Below are 27,520 nucleotides of genomic sequence, written 5' to 3' on the forward strand. Positions count from 1 at the left end.
CTTTATTTGTTACATGGTTATCTTCTCATGGGGCAGAAATTTTGTCAGTTCTTCACCTGTGTAGAGTCTAAAACAGTGCCTGGCAACACTCAGTAAATACTTGCTGGAGTGATTGAATGCCAGTCACATTTGAATTTTGGCTGTAGACTGCTATCTGGTCTCCAGTTATTCAGTCTCTTTCCTACTCTAATTTCATATGTATGTATCTAGAATAAACTTCAGACTTCAAAGTTATGCCTTGTCTACATTTGAGACCCAAAGGTAGCTCCTGCTGTTTATTGGATGAGCTTTGACCATACCATCCTAGAATTAACAAGGTTCTGATACTTTATTTGTCTTTCATCTTGGCCCTGCTGTGGCTACCCCTTTCCAACCAAATCAGTTTTTATCAATTTTTGCATCTGATTTCCCACTTCTCCCCATCACCCCCTCTCATTTATTCTTTTTTTAAAAAATATTGATTGATTGATTTGGCTGCACTGGGTCTTAGTTGTGGCACTGGGGATCTTTGTTGCAGCATGTGGGATCTGTGTGGGGATCTTTAGTTGCGGCATGCGGGATCTAGTTCCCTGGCCAGGGATCAAACCCAGGCCCCCTACACTGGGAGCGTGGAGTCTTAACCGCTGGACCACCAGGGAAGTCCCCTCCCTCCCATTTATTCTTTTTTAAAAAAAATAAATAAATAAATTTATTTATTTATTTTGGCTGCATTGGGTCTTCGTTGCTGCCCGCGGGTTTTCTCTAGTTGCGGCGAGCAGGGCTACTCTTTGTTGCGGTGCGCGGTCATCTCATTGTGGTGGCTTCTCTTGTTGTGAAGCATGGGCTCTAGGCATGCGGGCTTCAGTAGTTGTGGCACAGGCTCAGTGGTTATGGTTCGCGGGCTCTAGAGCACAGGCTCAGTAGTTGTGGTGCATGGGCTTAGTTGCTCCGTGGCATGTGGGATCTTCCCAGACCAGGGCTAGAACCTGTGTCCCCTGCACTGGCAGGCGGATTCTTAACCACTCCGCCACCAGGGAAGCCCTCCCATTTATTCTCTCTTTTTTTTTTTTTTTGCGGTACGCAGGCCTCTCACTGTTGTGGCCTCTCTGCCGTGGAGCACAGGCTCCAGACGCGCAGGCTCAGCGGCCATGGCTCACGGGCCCAGCCACTCCGCGGCACGTGGGATCCTCCCGGACCGGGGCACAAACCCGTGTCCCCTGCATCAGCCGGCGGACTCCCAACCACTGCACCACCAGGGAAGCCCCCATTTATTCTTAATCAGCCATTGTCCATGATTTATTTCCTTTAGAGCTACAGTCTAAAAAACTTTTGTAGGTTGTGAGCCTCTTTTTTTCTTTGAGAATCTGAAGAAATCTGTGTCTCTTGTCTGGCAGATGCCCATAAATGAAACAGAGTTTTGCCTGTGATTTCAGCAAACCCTCTAAGCTTACTCTTGCCTATCAACTTGTCTGCAACTAAATGCATGCTTAGCCCCTTTTCTGATAGGAGAGAACTCCCTTCCATTGCACTTTGTCTTCATTCTCTCTCAGTGCCAACCCCTCCTCCCCATCCCTTTTCCATTTATTAGCGATTTGCTGTTGAGAATTTTCAGTCTCTTCCTGGCTGCTGTGTTCTCTTTCAGCATGTAAACACATTCAACTCAAAAAGTAATCCTGGACTTCCCTGGCGGTCCAGTGGTTAAGACTCCAGGCTGTGGGGAAACTAAGATCCCACATGCTGTGTGGTGCAGCCAATAAACAAACAAACAAACAAACAAACAAATAAGTAATCCCCCCAGGCAAATCTTTCCCTACTGTTGTGCCCATTGTCTCCTTTCCCATGTAATTGAGTTTTTTCAAAAGAGTGGTCTATACTGACTTCCATTTTTGTCACTTTCTAATCACACCTTGACCACTGCGCTTTGGGTCCTCCTGCCTCTAACACTGCCTTGAAGTTGACCTTGGTAAGGTCATAGGTGACCTCCCAATTTTGATATCCTCTGTACAAAATCCTTTTGTATCCCTCCCCAACTTGGCCATCTCTTGATGTCTATTCTTCCCTTGACTGTTCTGTACTTAGATACATGACTGTTCTGTACTTAGATACATGATCTGTCTCCTTGGCCATTCCATCTCTGTCTCCCCACTTAGCGTCCCTGTCCCCCGTACGTGAAGTGTGGGTATTCCCTGGGGATCTGCCATGTATCCTCTTTTTCTCTGTATTCTCTCCCTGGGTGACTGTTTATACATACAGTTTCAGCATTCATAAATTCATTGAATCAGATGCGTTTTCTCCAGATCATTATATCTCACAACTTGGACAGACATTTCAAATTTAAGTGTCTAAACTGATTTCCCTCCTGCTCCTAGAAACGTCTCCTCTTTCTTTTTTCCCAATCTTATAAATATATCACCATAAACCTAATCAACCTAAGCCCAACACCTGCAAGTCTTTACTGATTCTTACCATCCCCTGAACCTTTATATTGAAACCTTGTTCATTTTGCCTCCTGTCTATGGAATCTGCCCTTTTCCTTAATCCCCATTGCCACTGCAGTCATTTTATAGCTGTTCTTACTGCCTCTGGTTTTAAAGGCAGTCTCTACTTCCCCACTGCTGTCATAGTGATCTTTTGAAAATATAAATCTAATCATGCTTCTCTCCTGCCCGAAAGTGTTACTGATGAGCTGTAGCCCTCAGGATGAGGCCCACATTTCCTTGAAGATAAACTTCAAACTCAGAAAGGCATTTAAGACCTTTCATGATCTGCCTCTGCCTTTTTTCCTCCTCAATATCTTATGCTCCTTTCCCACATCAGCTAGGGCCTCAGCCCTACTGCACTGTCTGTAATTTCACTCCATGCCATGCTCTTTTGTGTCTCTGTGCCTTTGTATGTGTTATTCTCTCTGCCTGAAATATCTCCCTTCAACCCTAATTTACCATCCTTCAGAAGTTAGAGTAAGCTTTCACCCTTTCTGCAGTGGCTTTACTGACTCTTTCTCCTTGACTGGCTTAGTCACCTTTCTGCTGTGCTTCCTTATTCATTTTTCTGGCATGTGTAGTCCTCTGGCATAGCAGGAAACACACTGCATTCCATTAGTTTTTGTGTTTTTTTTTAATTAATTAATTAATTTATTTTGGGCTATGTTGGGTCTTCGTTGCTGTGCCAGGGCTTTCTCTAGTTGCGGCGAGCAGAGGCTACTCTTGGTTGCAGTGTGTGGGCTTCTCATTGCCGGGCTTCTCTTGTTGCGGAGCACGGGTTCTAGGCGCAAGGGCTTCAGTAGTTGTGGCACGTGGGCTCAGTAGTTGTGGTGCACAGGCTTAGTTGCTCCGTGGCACATGGGATCTTCCAGGACCAGGGCTCGAATCCATGTCCCCTGCACTGGCAGGCGGATTCTTAACCACTGTGCCAACAAGGAAGATCCCTCCCTATGAATTCTTAAAAGAAAAATCTTACTGTCTAATTCTTTTGAGTCCACCAGTATTTTCTGCTACTGTGCTATTACCACGTAATGTTTTATTTTTTATTTTTTATTTTTTTTGGCGGTACGCGGGCCTCTCGCTGTTGTGGCCTCTCCCGTTGCGGACACAGGCCTAGCTGCTCCGTGGCACGTGGGATCCTCTCGGACCGGGGCACAAACCCGTGTCCCCTGCATCGGCAGGCAGACTCTCAACCACTGCGCCACCAGGGAAGCCCGCGCGTAATGTTTTTTAAACAGTTAGTGTACTGCATTTCCTTTATTTTCATTTTACAAACATTTATTACTCTAAATTTGTGCCAGATACTAAAATACAACAATGAATAAGTAAACTTTCCCTGTCTTTAAAGAGTGAATGCTCTAGAGGAGACAAACTTGTAAACACATTCTTTATCCATTATGCTAATTAAGTACTGGTGATTATGTGTGTATGTCTTTACAATGCAGCACTAAGACCTTGGTATTTTATTTTTTAAATTTATTTATCTGTTTGGCCACACTGCCCAGCTTGTGGGATCTTAGTTCCCCACGAACCCAGGCCCTTAGCAGTGAAAGCGCAGAGTCCTAACCACTGGACCACCAGGGAATTCCCAAGCCCTTGTTATTTTAGAGCTTGTAGCGATGGACACTCAGAGAAATGTGCCAGCAGCAGTGGTAGCTAACTGGAATAAATTCCCAAAGGAGAAGTGTTACTCTTCTTTAACTAGAGCTGCTGAGACGCACAATGTGCCTCCTTGACATTTCTTCGTCTTCTTTAGTTGTTCTTAATAATTTTCTTAGTTCTGTGGCCTCCTCATATGATGGAACCATATATGATGATACCAAAAATTATAAGCCTTCAAAACAAAGAATTTCAAACAATTACGTATCAAGGGTGCTTTTGATACTGTCTGTGGTTTTTGATGTTATTTTCAGTTGATTCATCAATAAACCTCTAGGTGAAGAAATTTTATTTTATTTTTTTAACTCTAAAGACTAAACATTTTGGAGACAGAAGAATGCTAAGGTACTTACCACCTAATTCAGTGCTCTGAAGTGCTGAGTCTCTTGCTAGAAAAGAAAGGTTATGAGCGGTCATCCTAGGCCTTATTCATCAAAGGCCAGGTGTGGCCAAGCTTGTTTAATAGAAGAGTTTTCAAAATAGCTTTGGAACCTCCACATTAGATTGGGAGGTGAAGAACTCCAGGTGAATGATTTCTGCTCTGACTAAATTGGGAAGAACTTACGGCAGGAGCTAAAATCTGTTTTAGTTGGAGGTAGGAAGGAAAAGGCATTGACGTCTATCAGTTGCAAGTTTATCAGATCACTGGTATTACTAGGAACTGTGTCGCATCTAATCACTGCAGATGATTTAGGTCTCGATTACTTAAACTCTCTCAGATTTCTAATGCTGGAGTGGTGCCTAGTACAATAGTGAGGCATGGAGATAGACATTGCCATCCTTTGGAAGAATTTTGAAATTTGTTGAATATTTCTCCATGAGCCTAATACTAATACAAGTGGAAGAATGAACTATTCCAAGATTTAAGCCAGTTTTTTATTCCAGAATATGAATTACATAGTAATTTATCCTTCACCGACATTTTAAGGGATTTTGGCTTTCTAAAGGAAGACTGAGATTGTGCACCTGCCTGTCTGCTTTAGATACTTCTTGGGAGCAGGGTCATGTCTTACTACTTATCTTTGCATTGGGAACAGATAGCATATAAATGGTTTTTGAATGAATGGACAATAAAAGAAATAGTGTTTTGTTTGCAGAGTTGTCCTAGTAGTACGTAATTCCTTGAAATACACAACTTCATGTATTTTTCTAAAATATCTTCATCATTACATTTTATCTATAAACATCATTGTCTGTAATACTTACTTTGGGTTCACTTAGATTCTGTTGTGGAAAACATACCCTATTGCTTCATCACAAATATAATAGCTACTAAAGGATTAAAATTCTGCCATTAAAATAAAAATCATCAAATGTTAAGATATTTATGGGTAATGTAGAATTTGCTAGTAAACGTATGTTTGGAAGTTCTCAAATAACCCCTAGAGATAGGGGTAGGGATTATAAAGAAATTCCACACATTTATTATTTTAGAATTAGCTTTCACTTGGGAAACGACATTAGCTTCATTGCATTCCTAATCTCTGGAAGCTAAATATGATCCAACAGTATTTTCTGGTGCTCAACTTGGCAAGGATATTTTTCTATCTTTGGAGGTAAGAAAAGGGTAAAATCTTGACGATCTAGTGACATCATTATCCAGGAGGAATAGGTTTGTTGCCTCTTGCCTATACTTTGTCTTGGAGTGCTGTGCTCATCAGAGGAAGCCAGAGTGAAAGGAAAAGTATGGGTGGCTGTTTGGGCCCAGTTTCCAGGAATACTTCGTCCTGTGTAGCGTGGGGTCTCCTGTTTCCTTTCTTCACGGCTGTCCAGGCTTATGATGCCATAGTGCCAAACATGGATTTAATTGCAGCTTCTCTTGTTACCTTTTTTGTAGACATTTTGACTTAGTCTTTTGATTTCTAGGCAAGCCTAAATCCCTGGGAAGCTAGCACTGTTACCTTGTTTACTGCATCTTCCAGGAACCCCATGTGTTTAAAGGGGGTGATGGGAGCGACAGGAGAGGCAAAAAGGACTTCAACTGTAGCGCCTTCTTGCAGCATTTTTTCCCCCAGTGCTTTCTCAGCTTGGTTTTCCTTAGATTTGGGGAGACTCTTCCGTGGAATTGGAAGTTCAGAGTTAGCCGACCAGGGCTCTTTAACATAACAATGATGGCTTTTGTTTTTGGCTAAACTGTCTGGATTATTTAAACAATGGGTGCTTATTTTTTTAAGCATGCTTCAAGAAGTCAGTCTATATTTGAAGTGAAAAGAAAGCTCTTGGGTGGAAGTCAAGTCATTCTTTTCTTATTCCAACTACAAGACCACAAAGAAAGAGTTAATGCTTTCTGTCATTTTGGAAAGTACTTGGAAACTTTAAACATTGGCAGAGTTAGTTAAATTACTGCTTGACAGCTCAGTAGTACTCTTTTGGAGCACACTGAATTAGGGTTGTACAGTTACATATTGTGAAAGTTAGAAATATAGCAAAGTGACTCACTAAGGTTGCTGATAATGAACATAGCAATGTGGATCTCTTATGTTTCTTTTAAAGATTAAACATTTTTCATTACTTCAGCTGTTGGTTACTTTACCTGTTGGCTATTGTATGTATAGTTGCTAGAACCTCTCTCATTGCAACACTTGGAGCATAGAACTTACGCATTTTGCTATGTAGTCCCCTGGCAAGCATTAGGAAATCCTCAGATGTCTTTGTGAAATGCATAGATTAGCAGTTGTTCCATAAGGATAATGCAGGGAAAGAATGAATTAAATCAGAAACTTTAAGGATTTGAAAATGGGTGTCATGTTACTTTAATAGTAGCTGAAAGAATAAGGTATTTTGTACTGTAGGTGATTTATTGGATTCCTTTACGTATTTATTTATAGTTTTAGATTGTAGCCATTATGGTAGGAAGTTATTTGTAAATAACTGTATGATCTTGGGCAAGTCATTTGGCCCTTCAGAACTTCAGTTTCTAAAACCACATCAATAATAAGAACTACATACAATATGGACACTACATTATAGTTTTATGAATGATTTTACATAAATTACATAAATTACATAAATTATTTCATTTATTCCTTACAACACTCCAATAAATAAAAAAAATTGAGACCTCAGACAAGCCCTTCCCTCTCTTCAGTGGTGGCACATGCTGAAAAACGAGAGGATGAAGTGGTCCCCTCTCCAATTGGGGGGCTTTGACTGTTGGAACTTAGTTTGGGGATTATCAGTATAAATTGGAGGTACAAGAAAATCTGTCTATAATTCCTTATTTTGTTCTTATTTTATGTGGATTTTGTTTCTGGCATCTGAAATTCTTATCTCTGTAGAAAACTCTTAATTTCTGAATCAGTGAATTTCTATTAATCAGGTTGTTTAAATAGACCATATTTCTTGACAATTTGTTCAAAATCGGTTAAATCCTTAGTATTTTTTTAAAAGGCAGGTTAAAAGTTAAGAGGTAAAGAGAAGTTTTTGCCTTTTCTAAGTATGACTGAAAATAAGATACTTCCTTCAGTTATTCTTGGATGCATTCTTGAATTGATGTGGTCAATTCATCATCCCTTTCACAAATGCTGCTGCCCACCATTAAGTCTCTTATCACAGGGCATTTAAAAATGATGCCATAAAATGCATGTTGAGAATCTTTGGATCTCAAATGTATAGAAATCACATCTAAATGTCAATTCCTGAGTTAAGGAACTGACGCTAATGGCAATTTCAGTCTCTATTAATATTTAGTAGACAAGAGATTATGATATTGTAGATAATCCTTATGTGTCTGTAGACTTAACTACTTGTTGAAAAGATATATTTGTTTTATTGGGGCTGTATATTTTTGCCATTGTACTGATTTGCTTACTTGAATTAAAGTCATTCTTTAATTGTTTTGGGCTGTATCTATAGTTTGAAATTTAGGACTGTCCCCTATGTACTGTGCACCAAAGATGACTTATCAATGCATTGTTCAATTACTACACAGCTTCTATTTGTCTGTAATGAAGCCATATGGCTGGGTCCATTTATTTCAGTATTAAGTTATTTTATGATATCCATATGAATGATGATGAGTAATACATAGAGGCTAAATTTTCCAAATTCATTTGTGTCTCCTCTGGGCATTTCTTTGGGATATGTTCAGATTCGTGTTTTGTTTATTTTTTCCTGATTTTAAAATAATTTTCCTTTGTTATAGGATGAGCAGTTCTTAGGTTTTGGCTCAGATGAAGAAGTCAGAGTACGAAGTCCCACAAGGTCTCCTTCAGGTATGGCCAGTTAAATGCATAGCATCTTTACGTTTTGTTTGTTAAGAAACTGTGACTTCCCCTTGCCTTCTTTGCATGTAAAGGGTGGTCTTAAATACTGGGGTTTTTTGGGTGTATCCTTCCCTTTCCCTCACACTAAGTAGGAAATGGCTTATGAGCTAGACCTCTTTCAGGGACTTCTCTGTCAGGCTGCTTTTGGTTTATCCTTGATTATGCTTCTCTATGGGAACCACCAGAGGCATGGGGGCTAGATTTCCATGGAATGCTTGCAAAACCTGGTAGGCAAATTGAAGGTTACCTACTGAGAGCAGCATCCGCAGATTTATACATTTTGAATTGTATGGCAGTAAATATGACTTTGGAAATAATTTGGCCATTGTTTTTTATAGATGAAATTTGGTCTACTATTGTCAAAGAACTAAAAACAAAATGTTGGCACTGTATGAAACTGTTTTATCTGATCCTTGAAAAACTGTGTTAAAATAAAGAAAATAAAAACGACATGGGTATTTCCATTTATTAGCAATATTTGTCATTGTTCTCAATAAGAATATATCTAGAATGTCTTGAAATTCTAGACTTAACAGCAGTTTCCTGCAAGGTGATCCTCAGTGGAAATAACATTTAATGGCTTGCAGAATTCTGTTCTGTATAGGAGAGGGCTATAGATATTTTGATGAAAAAAACATTCCCCATCTGTGCTGCCATTCTGACTTGTTGTATGGTTGTCTTTGATTTTATGTGCATAGTCAGTCTAGTTAAATATGATGTTGTTAGCTGTACTTTTGGTCCTTGATGTTGACATAGTTTGTGATGTTTCTTAGCATTTGCATTTCATTTGAGTCATCATATATTATATAGTAATCTAACTCAAACACATAAGTTGACAATTTTTCCTTTCCCAAGTGGTGGTGGTATTGCCATTCTAGTTGAGAGGACTTAGCCAGTAGTATTCCAGTATCTGTGCCATTTAGATAGTAGCAGTATTCTCTTTAAGATGTGATGAAATCTTAAAACTTCGTATCAGGTGATGTTAGAGATTGTCTGGTCTAACCCTTCATTTATAGATAATAAAATGAGGCCCAGAAAAGACATGATGAGCAGTTACTTCTGACTGATTTGTGAGTTCTTTGAATGTGTTGTGGATTATGGAAGTTAGCAGAGCAGGACTCTTCTCTATTCTGCTTTTTCTACCTGTCCACCAAAAGCCTTTTTTAAAAGATGGATAGAAGAGGTTTTCAGAATTAATAAAGGCCTATGAGTAGCCAGGTTCAAGTCTACCAAGATTATAAGGAATCTTGTGATATACTTCTGGGTAGGAGTTTATTTTGTTAATTCACAACCCTTTCTTGATGGTTTCCTCTTAAGTTTTTTTCTTGGCTGTCAGTGTACCTTATTGTTATTATTATTATTATTTTTGCGGTATGCGGGCCTCTCACTGTTGTGGCCTCTCCCGTTGCGGAGCGCAGGCTCAGCGGCCGTGGCTCACGGGCCCAGCCACTCTGCGGCATGTGGGATCTTCCCGGACCGGGGCACAAACCCGTGTCTCCTGCATCGGCAGGCAGACTCTTAACCACTGCGCCACCAGGGAAGCCCATGTCAGTGTACCTTAAATGTTGTTTTTTGTTTGTTTTTTTTAAACCATCTGTATATACTTTACTAAGAAATGAAACCGTTTCTCTGCTGTCTTCCAGTCCATTACTTTCGTTGTAATTAGTATATATTGAGAACAGATTTGTGAATCTAAATCTATTAAGAGAAGTTTCAAGTTAATTGGTGAGGGAAGCATTTATATTTAGAAAGCTCAACAATAAGACTCTTGTTGATTTCTGTTCTGTTAGAAAGCTGGTTCCATAGTCTAAAGTGTTCATCATAAGGGCGTAAATCTCTTCTGGTGCCTCTTAGGGGAGGTTTTAATCTCAGAAGAATGTTGAGTCATATAAAACATTGAAAAGTCACGAGAGAAGAGATGATATGATAGAGGAGGCAACTCTTAATACATTTAGAAAGTACAGACTATATGTGGTGATCAATCTGTGGTGTATATAAATTAAATCACTATGTTATACACCTGGAACTAATATATATTGTATGTCAATTATACTTCAATAAAAAAGAATGCATCTTTAAAAAGAAAAGAACGTACAGACTATATAAAGAATTTTAGGGAGTTCCCAGGTGCCCTAGTGGTTAGGATTCTAGGCTTTCACTGCTTTCAGTGCTGGGGCCTGGGTTCAGTCCCTGGTCAGGGCACTGAGATCCCACAAGCTGTGCAGCATGGCCAAAAAAAAAAAAAACAACAAACAAAAAAAAGAATTTTAGAAAACAGTGGTTTTCTGAAGTCTCTTGATAAGCAGCAAATTGAGCTGATTTATAAGTTCGCAAATTCCTTTTATTTAGAATAGAAGAAGTCTGATTTAAATTATCAGTTTGCTCTTGACATCAATTATGGTTAAATCTTTTTTGTAGTTTGAGACTAACTAGTTCAAGTAGGTAGGGGAATAGATTAATGAACATCTCATGTCATTTCACTGATTAGTTCACCTACCACTGAGTTCAGTGATCTTATTCTGCTGTCTCGTGAATGAATGTTTTTTTCAGTGAAACTTTCTTAACTTACTTTGGCAAAGCAGATTGAAAATATAGGAAGCTGAGCTGCCTATAGAAGTTGGTATATTATTGTAGCCTATAGAAGGTGGTATGTTGTTGTCTGAAGAGCATCTTGTTCAGATTTATTAAAGCCAAAATTCTGGGTTGAAAAAATGGGATGACTTACTGTAAATGTGTTCTCAGTTGTTAACTCTTGGTGGCTATGATATGGAAAAGGTCATACAGATTTTTTTAAAACACACCTTTTTTTAATTCAGAAAAAACCTTCTTGTTCACCCAGAGTTGTAGGGAAAATTAGTTTTATATATTAATTGCTCAGTTGAAAACCTCTTATTATCTTAGTTTTTCTATCAAAAAGGTAGTTAAGTGTTCTTTTAGGTAGGATGTTATTTACTTGATTTCTTTGAGGCAGGTTTTTGGTGAAAAGAAACTAAGCACAATTAAGATGTTTTATTGACTGATTAGACCCAGGTAGAGTTCAGTACAGAATGGCTTGTGCTAAATTATATTCAGCTTAGTTAAGACCTAAACTACAAAGCTAAATATATGCTCTTCATTGTTTAATTTCTATACACAGTTAAAACTAGTCCTCGAAAACCTCGCGGGAGACCTAGAAGTGGCTCTGACCGAAATTCAGCTCTCCTCTCAGACCCATCTGTGTTCTCCCCTCTAAATAAATCAGAGACCAAATCTGGAGATAAGATCAAGAAGAAAGATTCTAAAAGTATAGAAAAGAAGAGAGGAAGACCTCCCACCTTCCCTGGAGTAAAACTCAAAATAACGCATGGAAAAGACATTTCAGAGTTACCAAAGGGAAACAAAGAAGATAGTCTGAAGAAAATGAAACGAACACCTTCTGCTACATTTCAGCAAGCCACAAAGATTAAAAAATTAAGAGCAGGTAAACTCTCTCCTCTCAAGTCAAAGTTTAAGACAGGGAAGCTTCAAATAGGAAGGAAGGGGGTACAGATTGTACGCCGGCGAGGAAGGCCTCCATCAACAGAAAGGATAAAGACCCCTTCAGGTCTCCTCATTAACTCTGAACTGGAAAAGCCCCAGAAGGTCCGGAAAGACAAGGAAGGAACACCTCCACTCACAAAAGAAGATAAGACAGTAGTCAGACAAAGCCCTCGAAGGATTAAGCCGGTTAGGATTATTCCTTCTTCTAAAAGGACAGATGCAACAATTGCTAAGCAGCTCTTGCAGAGGGCAAAAAAGGGGGCTCAAAAGAAAATTGAGAAAGAAGCAGCTCAGCTGCAAGGAAGAAAGGTGAAGACACAGGTCAAAAACATCCGACAGTTCATTATGCCTGTTGTCAGTGCCATCTCCTCCAGGATCATTAAAACCCCTCGGCGCTTCATAGAGGATGAGGATTATGACCCTCCAATTAAAATTGCCCGACTAGAGTCGACACCGAATAGTAGATTCAGTGCCACATCCTGTGGATCTTCTGAAAAATCAAGTGCAGCTTCTCAGCACTCCTCTCAAATGTCTTCAGACTCCTCCCGATCCAGTAGCCCCAGTGTTGATACCTCCACAGATTCTCAGGCCTCTGAGGAGATTCAGGTACTTCCTGAAGAGCGGAGCGATACCCCCGAAGTTCACACTCCACTGCCTATTTCCCAGTCCCCAGAAAACGATAGTAATGACAGGAGAAGCAGAAGGTATTCAGTGTCAGAGAGAAGTTTTGGATCTAGAACGTCGAAAAAGTTGTCCACCCTGCAAAGTGCCCCCCAGCAGCAGACCTCTTCCTCGCCACCTCCACCCCTGCTTACTCCGCCGCCCCCGCTGCAGCCGGCCTCCAGTATCTCTGACCACACACCTTGGCTCATGCCTCCAACCATCCCTTTAGCATCACCATTTTTGCCTACTTCTGCCGCTCCCATGCAAGGGAAGCGAAAATCTATTTTGCGAGAACCGACATTTAGGTGGACTTCTTTAAAGCACTCTAGGTCAGAGCCACAGTACTTTTCCTCAGCAAAGTATGCCAAAGAAGGTCTTATTCGCAAACCAATATTTGATAATTTCCGCCCCCCTCCACTGACTCCTGAGGATGTCGGCTTCGCGTCCGGGTTTTCTACATCTGGTACTGCTGCTTCAGCCCGATTGTTTTCGCCACTCCATTCTGGAACAAGGTTTGATATGCACAAAAGGAGCCCTCTTCTGAGAGCTCCACGATTTACTCCAAGTGAGGCTCACTCTAGGATATTTGAGTCTGTAACCTTGCCTAGTAATCGAACTTCTGCTGGAACATCTTCTTCAGGAGTATCTAACAGGAAAAGGAAAAGAAAAGTGTTTAGCCCTATTCGATCTGAACCAAGATCTCCTTCTCACTCCATGAGGACAAGAAGTGGAAGGCTTAGCACTTCTGAGCTGTCACCTCTCACCCCACCGTCTTCTGTCTCTTCCTCGTTAAGCATTTCTGTTAGTCCTCTTGCCACTAGTGCCTTAAACCCAACTTTTACTTTTCCTTCTCACTCCCTGACTCAGTCTGGGGAATCTGCAGAGAAAAACCAGAGACCAAGGAAGCAGACTAGTGCTCCGGCAGAGCCATTTTCGTCCAGTAGTCCCACTCCTCTCTTCCCTTGGTTTACCCCAGGCTCTCAGACTGAGAGAGGGAGAAATAAAGACAAGGCCCCTGAGGAGCTGTCCAAAGAGCGAGATGCTGACAAGAGCATGGAGAAGGACAAGAGTAGAGAGAGAGACCGGGAGAGAGAAAAAGAGAATAAGCGGGAGTCCAGGAAAGAGAAAAGGAAAAAGGGATCAGAAATTCAGAGTAGCTCTGCTTTGTATCCTGTGGGTAGGGTTTCCAAAGAGAAGGTTGTTGGTGAAGATGTGGCCACTTCATCTTCTGCCAAAAAAGCAACCGGGCGGAAGAAGTCTTCATCACTTGATTCTGGGACTGATATTGCTTCTGTGACTCTTGGGGATACAACAGCTGTCAAAACCAAAATACTTATAAAGAAAGGGAGAGGAAATCTGGAAAAAACCAACTTGGACCTCGGCCCAACTGCCCCATCCCTGGAGAAGGAGAAAACCCTCTGCCTTTCCACTCCTTCATCTAGCACTGTTAAACATTCCACTTCCTCCATAGGCTCCATGTTGGCTCAGGCAGACAAGCTTCCAATGACTGACAAGAGGGTTGCCAGCCTCCTAAAAAAGGCCAAAGCCCAGCTCTGCAAGATTGAGAAGAGTAAGAGTCTTAAACAAACTGACCAGCCCAAAGCACAGGTACTCTTTTCCATCTTGCCCATTAAAATCAACAGTTTCTCGAACCCCATCTAGGAGCAAGTTTTAGGCTGAGTGTTTCAGTTAGATCCAGTTATGGGAATCAGGAAGAGATGGTGGCATTCGCAGTGGTCCTTTACGGACGGGTAGGATTTTGATAGGTAGAAAATGATAGGGGAGAAATTTTTAAGGAGAGGAAACAGTGTAGGGTAGAGATAGAAAAGTATAAAACATACTTGAGGAACGGGGATAGCTGGACTGGTACGTGTAGGAAAGCGGTGAACCAAGACTGAAAGGTACGTGGGGACACATTACCCTGAATGCTGAGTTGTTTGTACTTAATGGGTTTGGTGTGATGGAATCTGTGACTTAATTTTGAAGATGCATTTTTGCAGTCAGATTGTTTTACTGTTGTTTACTGTAGAAAACAGGGATGGGGGGAATCTCTTCCTCTGAGTTGTGAGTGATTAGACCAATAGAAAATAAGTATTTGCAGAATACATATGAGAAGCACTTAGCCTCAAGTTGTGGTACAGAAAAGCTGTACAATTCAGTTAGTTAAGATGATGACAAACAGATTTTTGTAAAGAAGAGCTTTTTTTTTTTTTTTTTTTTTTAAACAAAGCGAGCTAGGGACTGGTCTTTTCTGAGAAAACCTGCCAATCCTTAGATTGTTTTTAAACATTGTCATGTAGTAGATGCGTGTTTATACCAACATATCAAGTTAGGTTAACATGACCACAAACTTAGGTTTTAATGTTATTCAACGTAGGGCCACATTTACATTTAGTAATTCTGCCAGTTGAGAGGTCTAGCAGGAATACGATGAGACTTATTTCTGACACCATTTTGGATGTTTTTGGTTAACCTCCTAGTGATAGGAGCCGTGGCTCTTTAAAATGTGAGACATTTCTGTTTGGAGCTGTGGCCTTTTATACTTCCATTTATAGGTTATTTCCCCCTACTTCTCTGTTGATCAGGGAAATATAAGAAATAGTCTGTGGTTAGATAAGCCCTATTTATGCGAGAATGAGCTTCTTGGTAATGCAGACCGGCAGCTTGATTTTTTTTGAGGGAAATTTTAAAGAAGTAGTATAATTGGGAATAGAAGCTTAGTTGATTTCTGTTTTTTGATTAGAATCCTTTTCTGCCAATTTTAGAAGTAGGTGATTTCTATATATTGATGTGGCATATCAGCTGGGAATAACTAGAGTTGTATGTGTTGAATATAGATTATAAGTTAATCAACTATACCTTGGCTTCATTCAATTATATTTTCAACACATATGGTTGTTATTGTTTGTTTTTGGCTTGCCTCATACTCAGGGTCAAGAAAGTGACTCATCGGAGACCTCTGTGCGAGGACCCCGGATTAAACACGTCTGCAGAAGAGCTGCTGTTGCCCTTGGCCGAAAACGAGCTGTGTTTCCTGATGACATGCCCACCCTGAGTGCCTTACCTTGGGAAGAACGAGAAAAGATTTTGTCTTCCATGGGAAATGATGGTAGGTTGGGGATGTCAACCTTGAGGTCTAAGCAGACACTGGGTTTGTTTGCTGATCATCCTGGGAGAGCCCAGTAGGCTCTTCATAGCATTATGTGTTAGGCTGGGTCCTCCAAAAACCAGATGGCAGAGGGCAGGGGGATTAAATGTGTAAGGGTGTTATTAGAGGAAATGCCTGAGAGAGAAAATGGGGAGGGAGTCAGGAAAGGCTGGGAGAGCTGTCAGACTGCTCTGTAAGTCTGACCCTAGTGAAGGAGAGTGGGAAGGAAGGCTGGGCAGAATCTTCCTGGATGCCATGCAGTGTGAGAAAGCTCGGCAAGGCTGTCAGGGAGCCCTTGAGCAAACATTGACTGTCAGAGGAGTCTCGTGTCTCCCCGGAACACCCTACCCTAGTATCCCTGCCACGCTTGTCACTGCCTGAGAGCAACCTCTGTGGTAAGTGTGGCCTCCGTACCCCTGGATTTCAGAGCACAGCAGCTGGGGCCCCGTGGTTTCAGGTCTGTGAGGCACGTTCTCATGGGTGACTGCTCAGATGAAATTTAGAGGTTTAGAGAGTCTTCAGAAGCAGTCAATTCGTATTCTATTTTTTTTTTAATGCTTTCTTTACTTTCTTTTTTTAAATCATATTTTCTCTTTTTTAAAAAAATTAAATAATTATGTTTGTATTTTGGCCATGCTGCGTGGCTTTCAGGATGTTCCCCAACCAGGGATCGAACCCGGGCCCCTGCAGTGAAAGTACCAAATCCTAACAACTAGGTCACCAGGGAACTCCCTCAATTCATACTCTTGACTTTAGGTTACACTGTATTTTGTTTTCATTGTTTGGATTTCTGCTTTCATCAAGCTGCAAGTTATAGGCATTTTTTTTTATAGGCATTTTTAAACATTTAAGTAATTAAATGTGTTCTGCATATAAATATTTTTATTGTAATGAATTTGATATTTGGAGTCCCAATTAAAACAAGGTTTGAATGTATATAGTAACATCAGTAGATTTTGAGAATCTCCCCTCTGCTCCCAGGAAGGAACCAGATACTCTGTCAGAGCTAATGCCACGTTTCTTTAACAGACAAGTCATCGATTGCTGGCTCAGAAGATGCCGAACCTCTTGCTCCACCCATCAAACCAATTAAACCCGTCACCAGAAACAAGGCGCCGCAGGAACCTCCAGTAAAGAAGGGACGGCGGTCAAGGCGGTGTGGACAGTGTCCCGGCTGCCAGGTGCCTGAGGACTGTGGTGTGTGCACTAACTGCTTGGACAAGCCCAAGTTTGGTGGCCGCAACATAAAGAAGCAGTGCTGCAAGTGAGTGCGCGTCTCTCTGGGGGGCTGGTCTTAGCCACTGTCCCGCTTGTCACAGAGAAAATGTGCCCGAACGCCCAGTGTGGTTGTACCAAGTCACCTCAAGTTGCAAGATGAGTTGCACGCTTGGGTTTTGTGCTGTGCTGGGTTCGGGCTGTGCATAAATCAGAAATCCTCGGGCGCAGTTGTTGTGAACGTTCTGTATCTGCTTAGGTCAGTGTGGTAGCCCTTAGCCATATGGCTATTTAGCACCTGAAACATGGTTGGTGTGACTGAGAAACGACATTTAAAATTTACATGTAATTTTAAATTCACATAGCCACATGTGTCTAGAGCTTCCATATCAGTGCAACTCTGGAGGGTTTCTACTTAATCACCAACGAATTTAGGCCTACTATTTATCAGGTCAACTGAAATTACCTTTATCTTTATGGCATTCAGGAAATATTGGTGATATAAGTCTATCCACTCTCTAACTCTCAGAATATTTTCATGCCTATGGAAGTCTTCCCTCGCCCCGCACGCTGCTTGTGGAATCTTAGTTCCCCAACCAGGGATCGAACCCGGGCCACGGCAGTGAAAGCGCCGAGTCCTAACCACTGGACTGCCAGGGAATTCCTTGGAAGTTTTGATTACTCTACCTTTTTTCCCTTTTTCTAGTCAGTTTGTGGGTGCACTTTCTACTCTGTGGGATAATTTGTTTAAAGTGGACCAAGAGAATTGCATAAATAAATTTTGGTGGTTGAGTATCTCATCAAGTGCCTGGCACCAGGAATAGATATTATCCATAGATATTTGCTGAATGAATGAATAACAGGAAAGTGATTTATATAAAACATAATTGGGAGAAATGCTGCATTGTTTACTTAAGGGGAGACAGTTTCTAGGAGACACTGAGAAGTTCTGTGCTTTGGTTTAGTCTGGCCTTAAGCAAGAATCTTGTCTCAGTCCCATTAGTGGAAAGAAGTGAGACAATTCACAGAACAACAAAAAAAGGTACATGATAGCAAGATAAAATTGCACTAAATTTAGGGGTTGCAGTGGATTCAGTTCAATATTAAACTTCAAATTAAGTTTTGAGTTTCAATAAACTGAGGACTGAAATATCTATCAAAGCCCCGAGATTGACCTGTAGCATTGTAGTGGCAGACAGAGGACTCGGGTAATTTTAGTCCATTTTGTATTCAGATTACTATATGAATAATAATCTCATAAGGGAGCAGAACTGATTTGACTGCAAGAAATAATGACTGGTCGTTTTGTGTGTAGCGCTAGTCAGTACTGGGTTGCAAGACATTTGAGTCCCATTTCAAAAATAATTTGATATTTGCTCCTTTTAGATCCTCAAAGTAGGTGAAATTGCTGATCAAAGGATTTAAAGGCTTGAATTTAAATAATGAACAGTCCTTTTTTCAACTCTCAAAACAAACCTGAATAAAGGTTCACGGATTATTTTTTTTTAATTAATTAATTAATTTATTTATTTTTTATTTATTTTTGGCTGTGTTGGGTCTTTTTTGCTGCGCGCGGGCTTTCTCTAGTTGCGGCGAGCGGGGGCTACTCTGTCGTGGTGCGCGGGCTTCTCATTGCGGTGGCTTCTCTTGTTGAGGAGCACGGGCTCTAGGCACGCTGGCTTCAGTAGTTGTGGCTCGTGGGCTCTAGAGCGCGGGCTTAGTAGTTGTGGCGCACAGGCTTAGTTGCTCCGCAGCACGTGGGATATTCCCGGACGAGGGCTCAAACGTGTGTCCACTGCATTGGCACGTGGGTTCTTAACCACTGCGCCACCAGGGAAGCCCAAGGTTCACGGATTCTTGCAGACGAATTAATACTTGCTTCAATTGCTTCTCTCCTAAATGAAGTTTACTTTATGGTATTCCTTATTATTCTAGGATGAGAAAATGTCAGAATCTACAATGGATGCCTTCCAAAGCCTACCTTCAGAAGCAAGCAAAAGGTAGTGTTGTCAAAAGATCTTCCCCCAAATGCTTCCTGCTTTTTTTTTTTTTTTTTTTTTTTTTTTTTGGTGGTACGCGGGCCTCTCACTGTTGTGGCCTCTTCCGTTGCGGAGCACAGGCTCCGGACGCGCAGGCCCAGCGGCCATGGCTCACGGGCCCAGCCGCCCCGCGGCACGTGGGATCCTCCCAGACCTGGGCACGAACCCATATCCCCTGCATCGGCAGGCGGACTCTCAACCACCGCGCCACAAGGGAAGCCCCTTCCTGCTTTAATGTCATATAGTTGTGTACATCTAGTGTAAAGAGAATACTAGCCTTTTTTCAAGTACTGCTGTTTCCCAGGGAGCTGTTGGTTGTTGAAGCTGGGTGATAGGTACATGAGTATTCATTTTACTCTTCCCTTCACCTTGGAGTATGTTTGAATATTTCCATAAGAAAATTTTTTTTTAAATTCATACAAAAAATTACATTATATTTCATTTCCTAGAGTAATAAAAGTGTACCTGTTTCACTTGCCAACTTGGCATTAACTTTCTTGAGTTTCCAGTGTCAACTTTAGCTGTAGGAAACTGAGACTAAGATTGTTACATTCCTATACTTATATTTTAAATAAAATTTTCTCACAGAAAAATAATCTTCCTCCCCCCCCCCCCAGCTGTGAAGAAGAAAGAGAAAAAGTCTAAGACCAGTGAAAAGAAAGAAAGCAAAGAGAGCAGTGTTGTGAAGAGCTTGGCGGACTCTAGTCAGAAGTCTACCCCATCAGCAAGAGAGGATCCCGCCCCCAAGAAAAGCAACAGTGAGCCACCTCCGCGCAAGCCCCCAGAGGACAAGAGTGAGGAAGGGAACGCCTCCACCCCAGGACCTGAGGCCAAACAAGTGGCCACGCCCTCTTCCAGGAAGTCCAGCAAGCAGGTCTCCCAGCCGGCACCAGCCATCCCCCTACAGCCACCCAGCACAGCACCACCGAGAAAAGAAGTCCCCAAGACCACTCCTAGTGAGCCCAAGAAAAAGCAGCCTCCACCTCCAGAGTCAGGTGAGTGAGGACAGCAGGAACAACTGCTGAACCAGAAGTACCAGCACAGGACACTGACATCTTAAACAGCACTTGGAAACCTGAAATGTACATTTTTAAGTCTTTGGTACAGGAAAATTAACTCTCTTTTAAATATTTAATTTTTTTTTGGCTGCGCCAGGTCTTAGTTGTGGCACAGGGATCTTTTAGTTGTGGCATGCGGACTCTTAGTTGTGGCATGCACGCGGGATCTAGTTCCCTGACTACGGATCAAACCCGGGCCCTCTGCATTGGGAGCGTGGAGTATTAACCAGTGAACCACCAGGGAAGTCCCAATTAGCTCTCTTTTAACTGTTATGTAATAATAAAGAAATAGAAGCAAAAACCAGTTAAGATGGAGATACTGTCTTAATTTCCTATTTAAAGCCTAGAGTTTAAATAGTTTTTGGTTTTTTCTAATGTCCCTCTCTTTGCAGGCCAATCAGTGCTAGAGTCATCGTTGCTATTTAGCATTAACTGTAAGTTTAGTAGCATCTGACTGCAGTTTATTTTGAATTCTTTAGGTCCAGAGCAAAGCAAGCAGAAAAAAGTGGCTCCTCGCCCCAGTATTCCTGTAAAACAAAAGCCTAAAGAAAAGGTGAGGAAAGATTTGTTTCCCTGCCATTTGTCAAAGATGTGTTCTATTCTGTAGGGAAGTAGCCTTATCCTTGACGTTTACGTGCGTGAGTGAAACTGCATTTCTGCTTCTGTGTAGATGGTAGTGGAATTTCTTAAAATTAGCAAACTTCAGGTTTAGGCTTTAGCTCACTTCCTTTTTTTCTCTTTTTTTCCCATTGTTGTTTTCCCCTTCTTTGTAGCCCCACATGCTTATGCTTATGCTGCAGGCTGATGAGTATAATTTTTTTTCCCCCATAACATCCGTTAGCAGTATTTGTCTATAATAATCACTCACTATTTTTATTATGTGGAGAGAGAGGTCTTTAAGACTTTTCCAGTTCTTTCTGTGCCCCCATAGTGGTGTGCATGCACGTCCAGGCTGATGCTCTCGAGAGCATCAGCAATGCTGAAAAGAGAGGCAGATGCCAGGTTCCTATTAAGTCATGTTTCAGAGTTACTGTCCAGTTTCTAACTGATGATGATGAGGCATGGTTACAGAGGCAAATCTGAAATCATTGATGATCACAGAGCTGGGAAAATTGTTTTGAATCTCATAGGCAGGTTACACAGTGTGGAGTAATCAGCCCCAGATTTGATGTGTGCAACTCCAAGATCTAGAAAAATGGCAGAATAACCTGCTCCCATCTGGTCAGTGTGGTTTCATTGTACTGACAACCTCAGCTGGCATCGTGGACCACGAGGAAGCAAGATGAAGACACGCAGGAGGGAAAAGCCTGGGATGTGTTTTCTAGGGGTATAAATACATACGTGCCAATAAAATGCTTCAATGGAAAAAAAAAATCTCCTGAAGATTACTTGTCTATTTCTGTAGGATACTTATATTGGAAACATGTTTTCCAGATCTATTAAGATTTGTCATTTGCATTATTATCTGTTGCAAGAGTGAAGGCAGGCAGGGTGTGGATTTGTTCTTTATCCATTTTCTATCCCCATAGGAAAAACCACCTCCAGTCAGTAAGCAGGAGAATGCAGGCACTTTGAACATCCTCAGCACTCTCTCCAATGGCAATAGTTCAAAGCAGAAAGTCCCAGCAGATGGAGTCCACAGGATCAGAGTGGACTTTAAGGTAAAAGTGTTCCGTGACCACGGAGTATATTGAGTGTTGTGGACTTTAAATCGAGAAAATGATGTTACCAAAGGCGTTGAAAGAGAGGAAATTCATTCAGGGGGTGGGGCGGAGGGATGAAGAACTGCCATTAATAGATGGGTTCAGGTGTGTGAGAACTGCAGTCAGTGTTACCAGGTCAGTCTGTGAACTGACTGAAGTACAGAGGCACGGAGCCAGTCCTGCCCATCCTGAGCTGTAAAGTGCTTTTAGATGAGAACGGTATCTGAGGAAGTACTTCTTTCACATAGGTATTATCAAACCGTGATGATCGCTTGAATCAGCAAAACTCTAAGGGAAATTCAATCCCAGTAAATCTTTGCATTGTAGTTAACAGGTGAGCCTTTTAAGAGTTTGTGTCTGAGATTTAAAATTTTCAAAGCAGCAGTTATTTTGAACTCATTGAGATGAAATATTCTCGACATTTTGGTGTCACTCTAATTTTAGGCTTTTCGTCCTTATTTTCAATGCAGCGCTTTTTCAGTGCAGAGATGTGTCGTAGAACTCTCATAAATGATCTTTTTCCCTCTCCGCAGGAGGATTGTGAAGCAGAAAATGTGTGGGAGATGGGAGGCTTAGGAATCTTGACCTCTGTTCCTATAACACCCAGGGTGGTTTGCTTTCTCTGTGCCAGTAGTGGGCATGTAGAGGTAAGATATCCTGCTTCTTGGTACCCCAGACAGTATAATGATAGATTATTTTGCTGTGATGAAAGAAATCATTATATTCTGTTTTGTTGGTATATAGCAGGCACTATATCCTGTTGAAACCTGCAAATGAAATGCTTTGAAGTTTTTTAGAAATTTCAGGAAGGAGTCTGCTTTTTATTAGAGTAGCAGGTTTTTTTTTTAGGGTAGCAGTTATTGAGTGTGAAAAGTTTAATAGTTTCATCTCTTAAATTCACTCATTATTAGAGTTCTGATTTTTTGCTAGATGTCCAAACATGGAAGAAATAATAAATGTTTTTCTAGAAAAAGAGATGCTGTTGATAGTTGTTTTATGTTGAATAGCAAAATTTCCTTGTCTATAAAGAGCTCTTAGCAATTAATAAGAAAAAGGAAAACACCCAGTACAAAAAAATAGTCTAAGGGCAGGAGTATATAATTCACAAAACGAGAAGTAAAAACATAGTGGGAGGGGAGCGTTAAGCCTTCCGATTACCAAGCACTGTAAATTAAAGCATGATAAAAAGGATCAAGTGGAAATGGAGACTTTCTGTTTCTGGAAATCTAAATTAGTTACAGTCTTTCTGAGAAGATTGTTTGGAAATATGTATTTATCTATAAAATGGGTATACCCTCTAACCCAGCAATTGCACACCAGGCATTTATCTTGAGAATATAATTAGGTAAATTATATGTGTATGTATGTTTGTATACATGTATGTATATAATACATATATAATGTATAATAAACCCTTCTATATGTATACATATTTGTATATATATAATAAACAGAAGGGATTATTTCAGTATTTATGATAATAAAAAATTGGAGACAACTCAAAAAGTCATCAATAAGGGGCTGGTACCTCGGTTAAAATAACTATAGGACGTGCATATAATGGCACATATGAAGTCCTAAAGATGATAATTTAGATTCATATTGACATGGAAAGATGTCCATGACACATCACTGAGTTAAAAGGGCAGGTCACAAAATAGTATGTAGAAAGGATGATCCCATTTTGGTTTGGAAAAATGTTTTTGAAATATATATGTAGAAAGAATTCTGAAGGATTTACACCAAAATCTTAAGAGTGTAGTTGGATTGTGGTTGACTTTTGTTTTTTTATCTGAGTTTTTTTGCAGTGTGAGTATGTGCCACCTTTACCATAAGGGGGAAAAAAGGTAGCACAGTTTTAACTAGGAAGCAGTAATTTGTCATTCATACAGTTCTCAATTCCTGAATACCTCCTTAGGTTATTATTTGTCACACATATATTCTAAGGTCATAAAGAAAACCCAAAGCCAAGTTGTAATCCAGATGTTGAGCAATCACTGAGACTTACTAGCTAAGACATTCAGTCCTGCCCACTTGCTATTTTAAATTACGCATTAGCAAGTGCAGACAATATTGAATAAGAATTCACCAAAACTGCCTCTGTGATTTAGTTCAATGCAAATCCTTTATGTATGCAGATTTTATAATCTGATATGCTACTTCTACACCTTTAAGCTTTCTAAATAATTTCAAAAGTAAACTATCAGACGTAAAGTATTTTTTTTGCAAAATTATATTCACAAATAACCATATGCTGAAAGTTATATATTAAAGAGTGACTTTTTTTTTTTTTCTTTTTTTTTTTTTCAACAGAAGTCCTTGAATAATCCAATATAAAAGTGCATGCCCCTGACAGGCATGGTGGGGGCTTTGGAGGGGCAGGAGGAGCTTTCCTTACGTAGTGATGAACTCTCCAGGCTGGGGAAGGGTCCCAGTGGTGGGGAGAGGGCCTGTTCCTGGAACCTTGATATAAAGAGTGACTTTTTAAATGAAAATGATACCAGTATGTGGATTTTTAAATATGCGAAGAAAAAAGGAGTTTTAATGGGCAAGAATTAGCTTAAGTAGTAATGGGATGAACAATAATTTTGAGGTATAAGTTTTGTTTTCCTTGGGGTTCTTATTATATGCTTGTATCTTAAATATAGATTTAAGAAATTTAGAAAATATATGACATCATTATATGATAAAAAGTATATGGAGAAATGCAAAATTGTCATTGTAAACGTTCAGCAATATTTTTAAAAAAATTTAGTGATTCAGACATTTAATAAAATAAAGGCATGAAAAAATAAATTACACATTAGCAAAATTATTGCATGGTATTCATTAAGGAAATATTTTCTTAGTGCCTGTTACGAACAATATATTGTTCTAAGTGCTGGAGTTACTTTAGATGGCGTTGAAACTGAGACTTTTCAGTCTATTTAAGTGCCAGGGGTCTACTGTATCTCTTTTCCTACATAATCTTAACTCTCATTACATCCATACACATGTTATCCACAGGAATAACTTATTTTCATAACACCAGTACTTCAACTTCTCTGTTAAAACGTTTTTTTTTTTCCAGAGTATAATTGCTCTAATTTAAATTGTGTAGCTGTGCACAGCAATCCCACAGGATTCCTAAAAACTGAAATTACAAAATGAATAGCCCACTGCCTACGTTGCACTCCTAAAGCATAACCAGTGCTTGGTGAATTTTCCCCACATTAAATTTTTTTAAAACTTTTTATGTTGACATGATTTCAGATTTACAGAAAAGCTACAAGAGTGGTACAGAGAATTCCCATACACCCTTTACCTGGATTCCCCAAGCATTAATATTTTTTTTTATTGGAGTAAACTTGCTTTAACATTAATATTTTTAATTTGCTTTATCCTTTTCTCTTTGTATATGTATTGTACAAAATAAGAAATAAAATATGTACACACATTTTATACGTAGATGTAGACATTTTTTTTCTTAAAATTTGAGAGCAAGTTGCAGACATATGCCCTTTTACCTCTAAATTTTATACTGTGGGCTTCCCTGGTAGCGCAGTGGTTGAGAATCCGCCTGCCGATGCAGGGGACACGGGTTCGTGCCCCGGTCCGGGAAGATCCCACATGCCGCGGAGCGGCTGGGCCTGTGAGCCATGGCCGCTGAGCCTGCGCGTCCGGAGCCTGCGCTCCGCAACGGGAGAGGCCACAACAGTGAGAGGCCCACGTACCGCAAAAAATAAATAAATAAATAATAAATTTTATACTGCGTATTTCCTAAAACCAAGGACATCCTCGTATATAACCATAATATAATTATCAAAATCAGGAAATTAACGTTGGTATATTAACAGTTATTTAAGTAGACTTTATTTAGTTTTGACCAGTTGTCCCACAGATTCTTTTATGGCAAAATAAAATTATGAGTCACACTCATTTGAATTTCTGAAAGTCTCTGTATCGGTATGAAGATAACTTATTTCTAAAATTAGAGATGGGAAGGACAAACCAGAGCTTACAGTCATTTAGTAGATTATAGAGAACCTTTAAAACCATCCCTATTTCCCCATACCCCACTCTTTTACATTGCTTTAGCTCTTTGTTGATACCTCTTTTATGGCACTTAGGACATTCTGTTAAATCTTAGATTGTATCTATTTAGTTATTTTATAATTCTACTATTATTATTGCTTTAGTCCCCTGAAACTCCCCAGTATCTGCTTTTTTAACATAATCATTGCTTAGTGAACATGTTGAATACAGTATGTATACCACTACTTCTAAAGCTCAAAGTAAGCAGGTAGGATTTGGTTGATATTTCTACGTGCTATTTGACCGCCTCTGTGTTCCCGTCTTACTCTAGTTTGTGTATTGCCAAGTCTGTTGTGAGCCCTTCCACAAGTTTTGTTTGGAGGAGCACGAGCGCCCTCTGGAGGACCAGCTGGAAAACTGGTGTTGTCGGCGCTGCAAGTTCTGTCATGTTTGTGGAAGGCAGCACCAGGCCACCAAGGTACGTCGCTGAGTAATGGGGCCACTTACAGTATTACTCTGTATCTCCATTTCTGCCTTTTAGTCTAGGATTTCATATGCACATTTTTCCTCTGTTGGCTTAGCCTGTTTTTACTGTTTAACTGGGTGTAATCAAGTGCCTATTGTTGTGTTTTAATTTAATTTTGGGAATATAGCAGAAAACGTGGCATTGGATAAAATCCTCAAAATAAATCAAATCTCCTTTATCAGAATGTTTATCACTGAGTGCCTTTGGCAGGACATAAATCCCTATGCCTTGAGAGTAAATACTTTATGAGGAAATTAAGCTGTCACAGTGATGTGCTGTATTTACTTAAAGATAAGTATGAAATGGGGTACTAAGTGACAGGTGTCCAGTGAAGGTGAGGTGATGCCCACCTTTTTGCCTTCTTATTTTCTTACAGCAGCTGCTGGAGTGTAATAAGTGCCGAAACAGCTATCACCCTGAGTGCCTGGGACCAAATTACCCCACCAAACCCACAAAGAAAAAGAAAGTTTGGGTGAGTTTCTCACACAATGGGCAGTTTCAGAGAGAATTGTCATGGGACTGTTAGGCGTGCACAGATTGTAAGAGGACTATCGTGCTTGAGGAAGAAAAGCCGTCCCAGTAGAGAAGTCAACTCTAGAAATGGATTGCATTTGAGACCTTCTTAAATAAGAAGAGATATTAAAAGTAAGAAGTTCCTATTGAATTTCTTTCATCTCTTCCAGATCTGTACCAAGTGCGTTCGCTGCAAGAGCTGTGGATCCACAACTCCCGGCAAAGGGTGGGATGCACAGTGGTCTCACGATTTCTCACTCTGCCATGATTGTGCCAAACTCTTTGCTAAAGGTACTTCAGAAAAGCCAGTTTTGTCAACTTTTAGAGGTTGTACTTAGTGTTTGGGAGGTGAACTGGACACTGCAGTGGAATGAAAAGGTCTTATTCTTGTCAAGGATGCCATTTAGACAAATTTCCTAAGTTTCTGGTCTTGCTTTTTTCCTTACACAGAGACTTAGAGCAGCTATAAAGGTTTTGTTATCTTTGGGGGGATGAATCAAGGGGACTTTATGTAGTAACTCACCACAAAGAAATGCTCTAAACCAGTATTTCCCAAAGTGAGGTATATATCCATTTGATTGTTTCAGAAATGATTTTAGGTGGTACTGAGTCAAAGATTTTATTTTAATAGTTGTGCTAGAAAAAAAATTATAGCCGATGCATTAAACTGACTTAGGATAACGATATAAAGTTCACTATTGAAGTTATTTAAAATAAGCAAATCAATATTAAGTCTATT

General features: G+C 40.3%; 1 protein-coding gene across 1 annotated transcript in view; it reads left to right on the forward strand.

Annotated features, from left to right (window-relative positions):
- Positions 1-27,520, forward strand: part of KMT2A (lysine methyltransferase 2A) — a 75,323-nt gene that overhangs the window by 17,880 nt on the left and 29,923 nt on the right. The window contains exons 3-14 of the mRNA XM_067039024.1: positions 8,263-8,332; positions 11,520-14,173; positions 15,497-15,674; positions 16,743-16,977; positions 18,864-18,928; positions 19,585-19,962; positions 20,505-20,578; positions 21,555-21,686; positions 22,262-22,375; positions 26,074-26,220; positions 26,645-26,740; positions 26,952-27,072. Coding sequence (XP_066895125.1) covers positions 8,263-8,332; positions 11,520-14,173; positions 15,497-15,674; positions 16,743-16,977; positions 18,864-18,928; positions 19,585-19,962; positions 20,505-20,578; positions 21,555-21,686; positions 22,262-22,375; positions 26,074-26,220; positions 26,645-26,740; positions 26,952-27,072 — 4,264 coding nt within the window. The remainder of the gene's footprint in view (positions 1-8,262; positions 8,333-11,519; positions 14,174-15,496; positions 15,675-16,742; positions 16,978-18,863; positions 18,929-19,584; positions 19,963-20,504; positions 20,579-21,554; positions 21,687-22,261; positions 22,376-26,073; positions 26,221-26,644; positions 26,741-26,951; positions 27,073-27,520) is intronic.

The sequence above is a fragment of the Kogia breviceps genome, chromosome 7 (genome assembly GCF_026419965.1).
Source record: "Kogia breviceps isolate mKogBre1 chromosome 7, mKogBre1 haplotype 1, whole genome shotgun sequence".
In the NCBI taxonomy this organism is placed as follows: Eukaryota; Metazoa; Chordata; class Mammalia; order Artiodactyla; family Physeteridae; genus Kogia; species Kogia breviceps.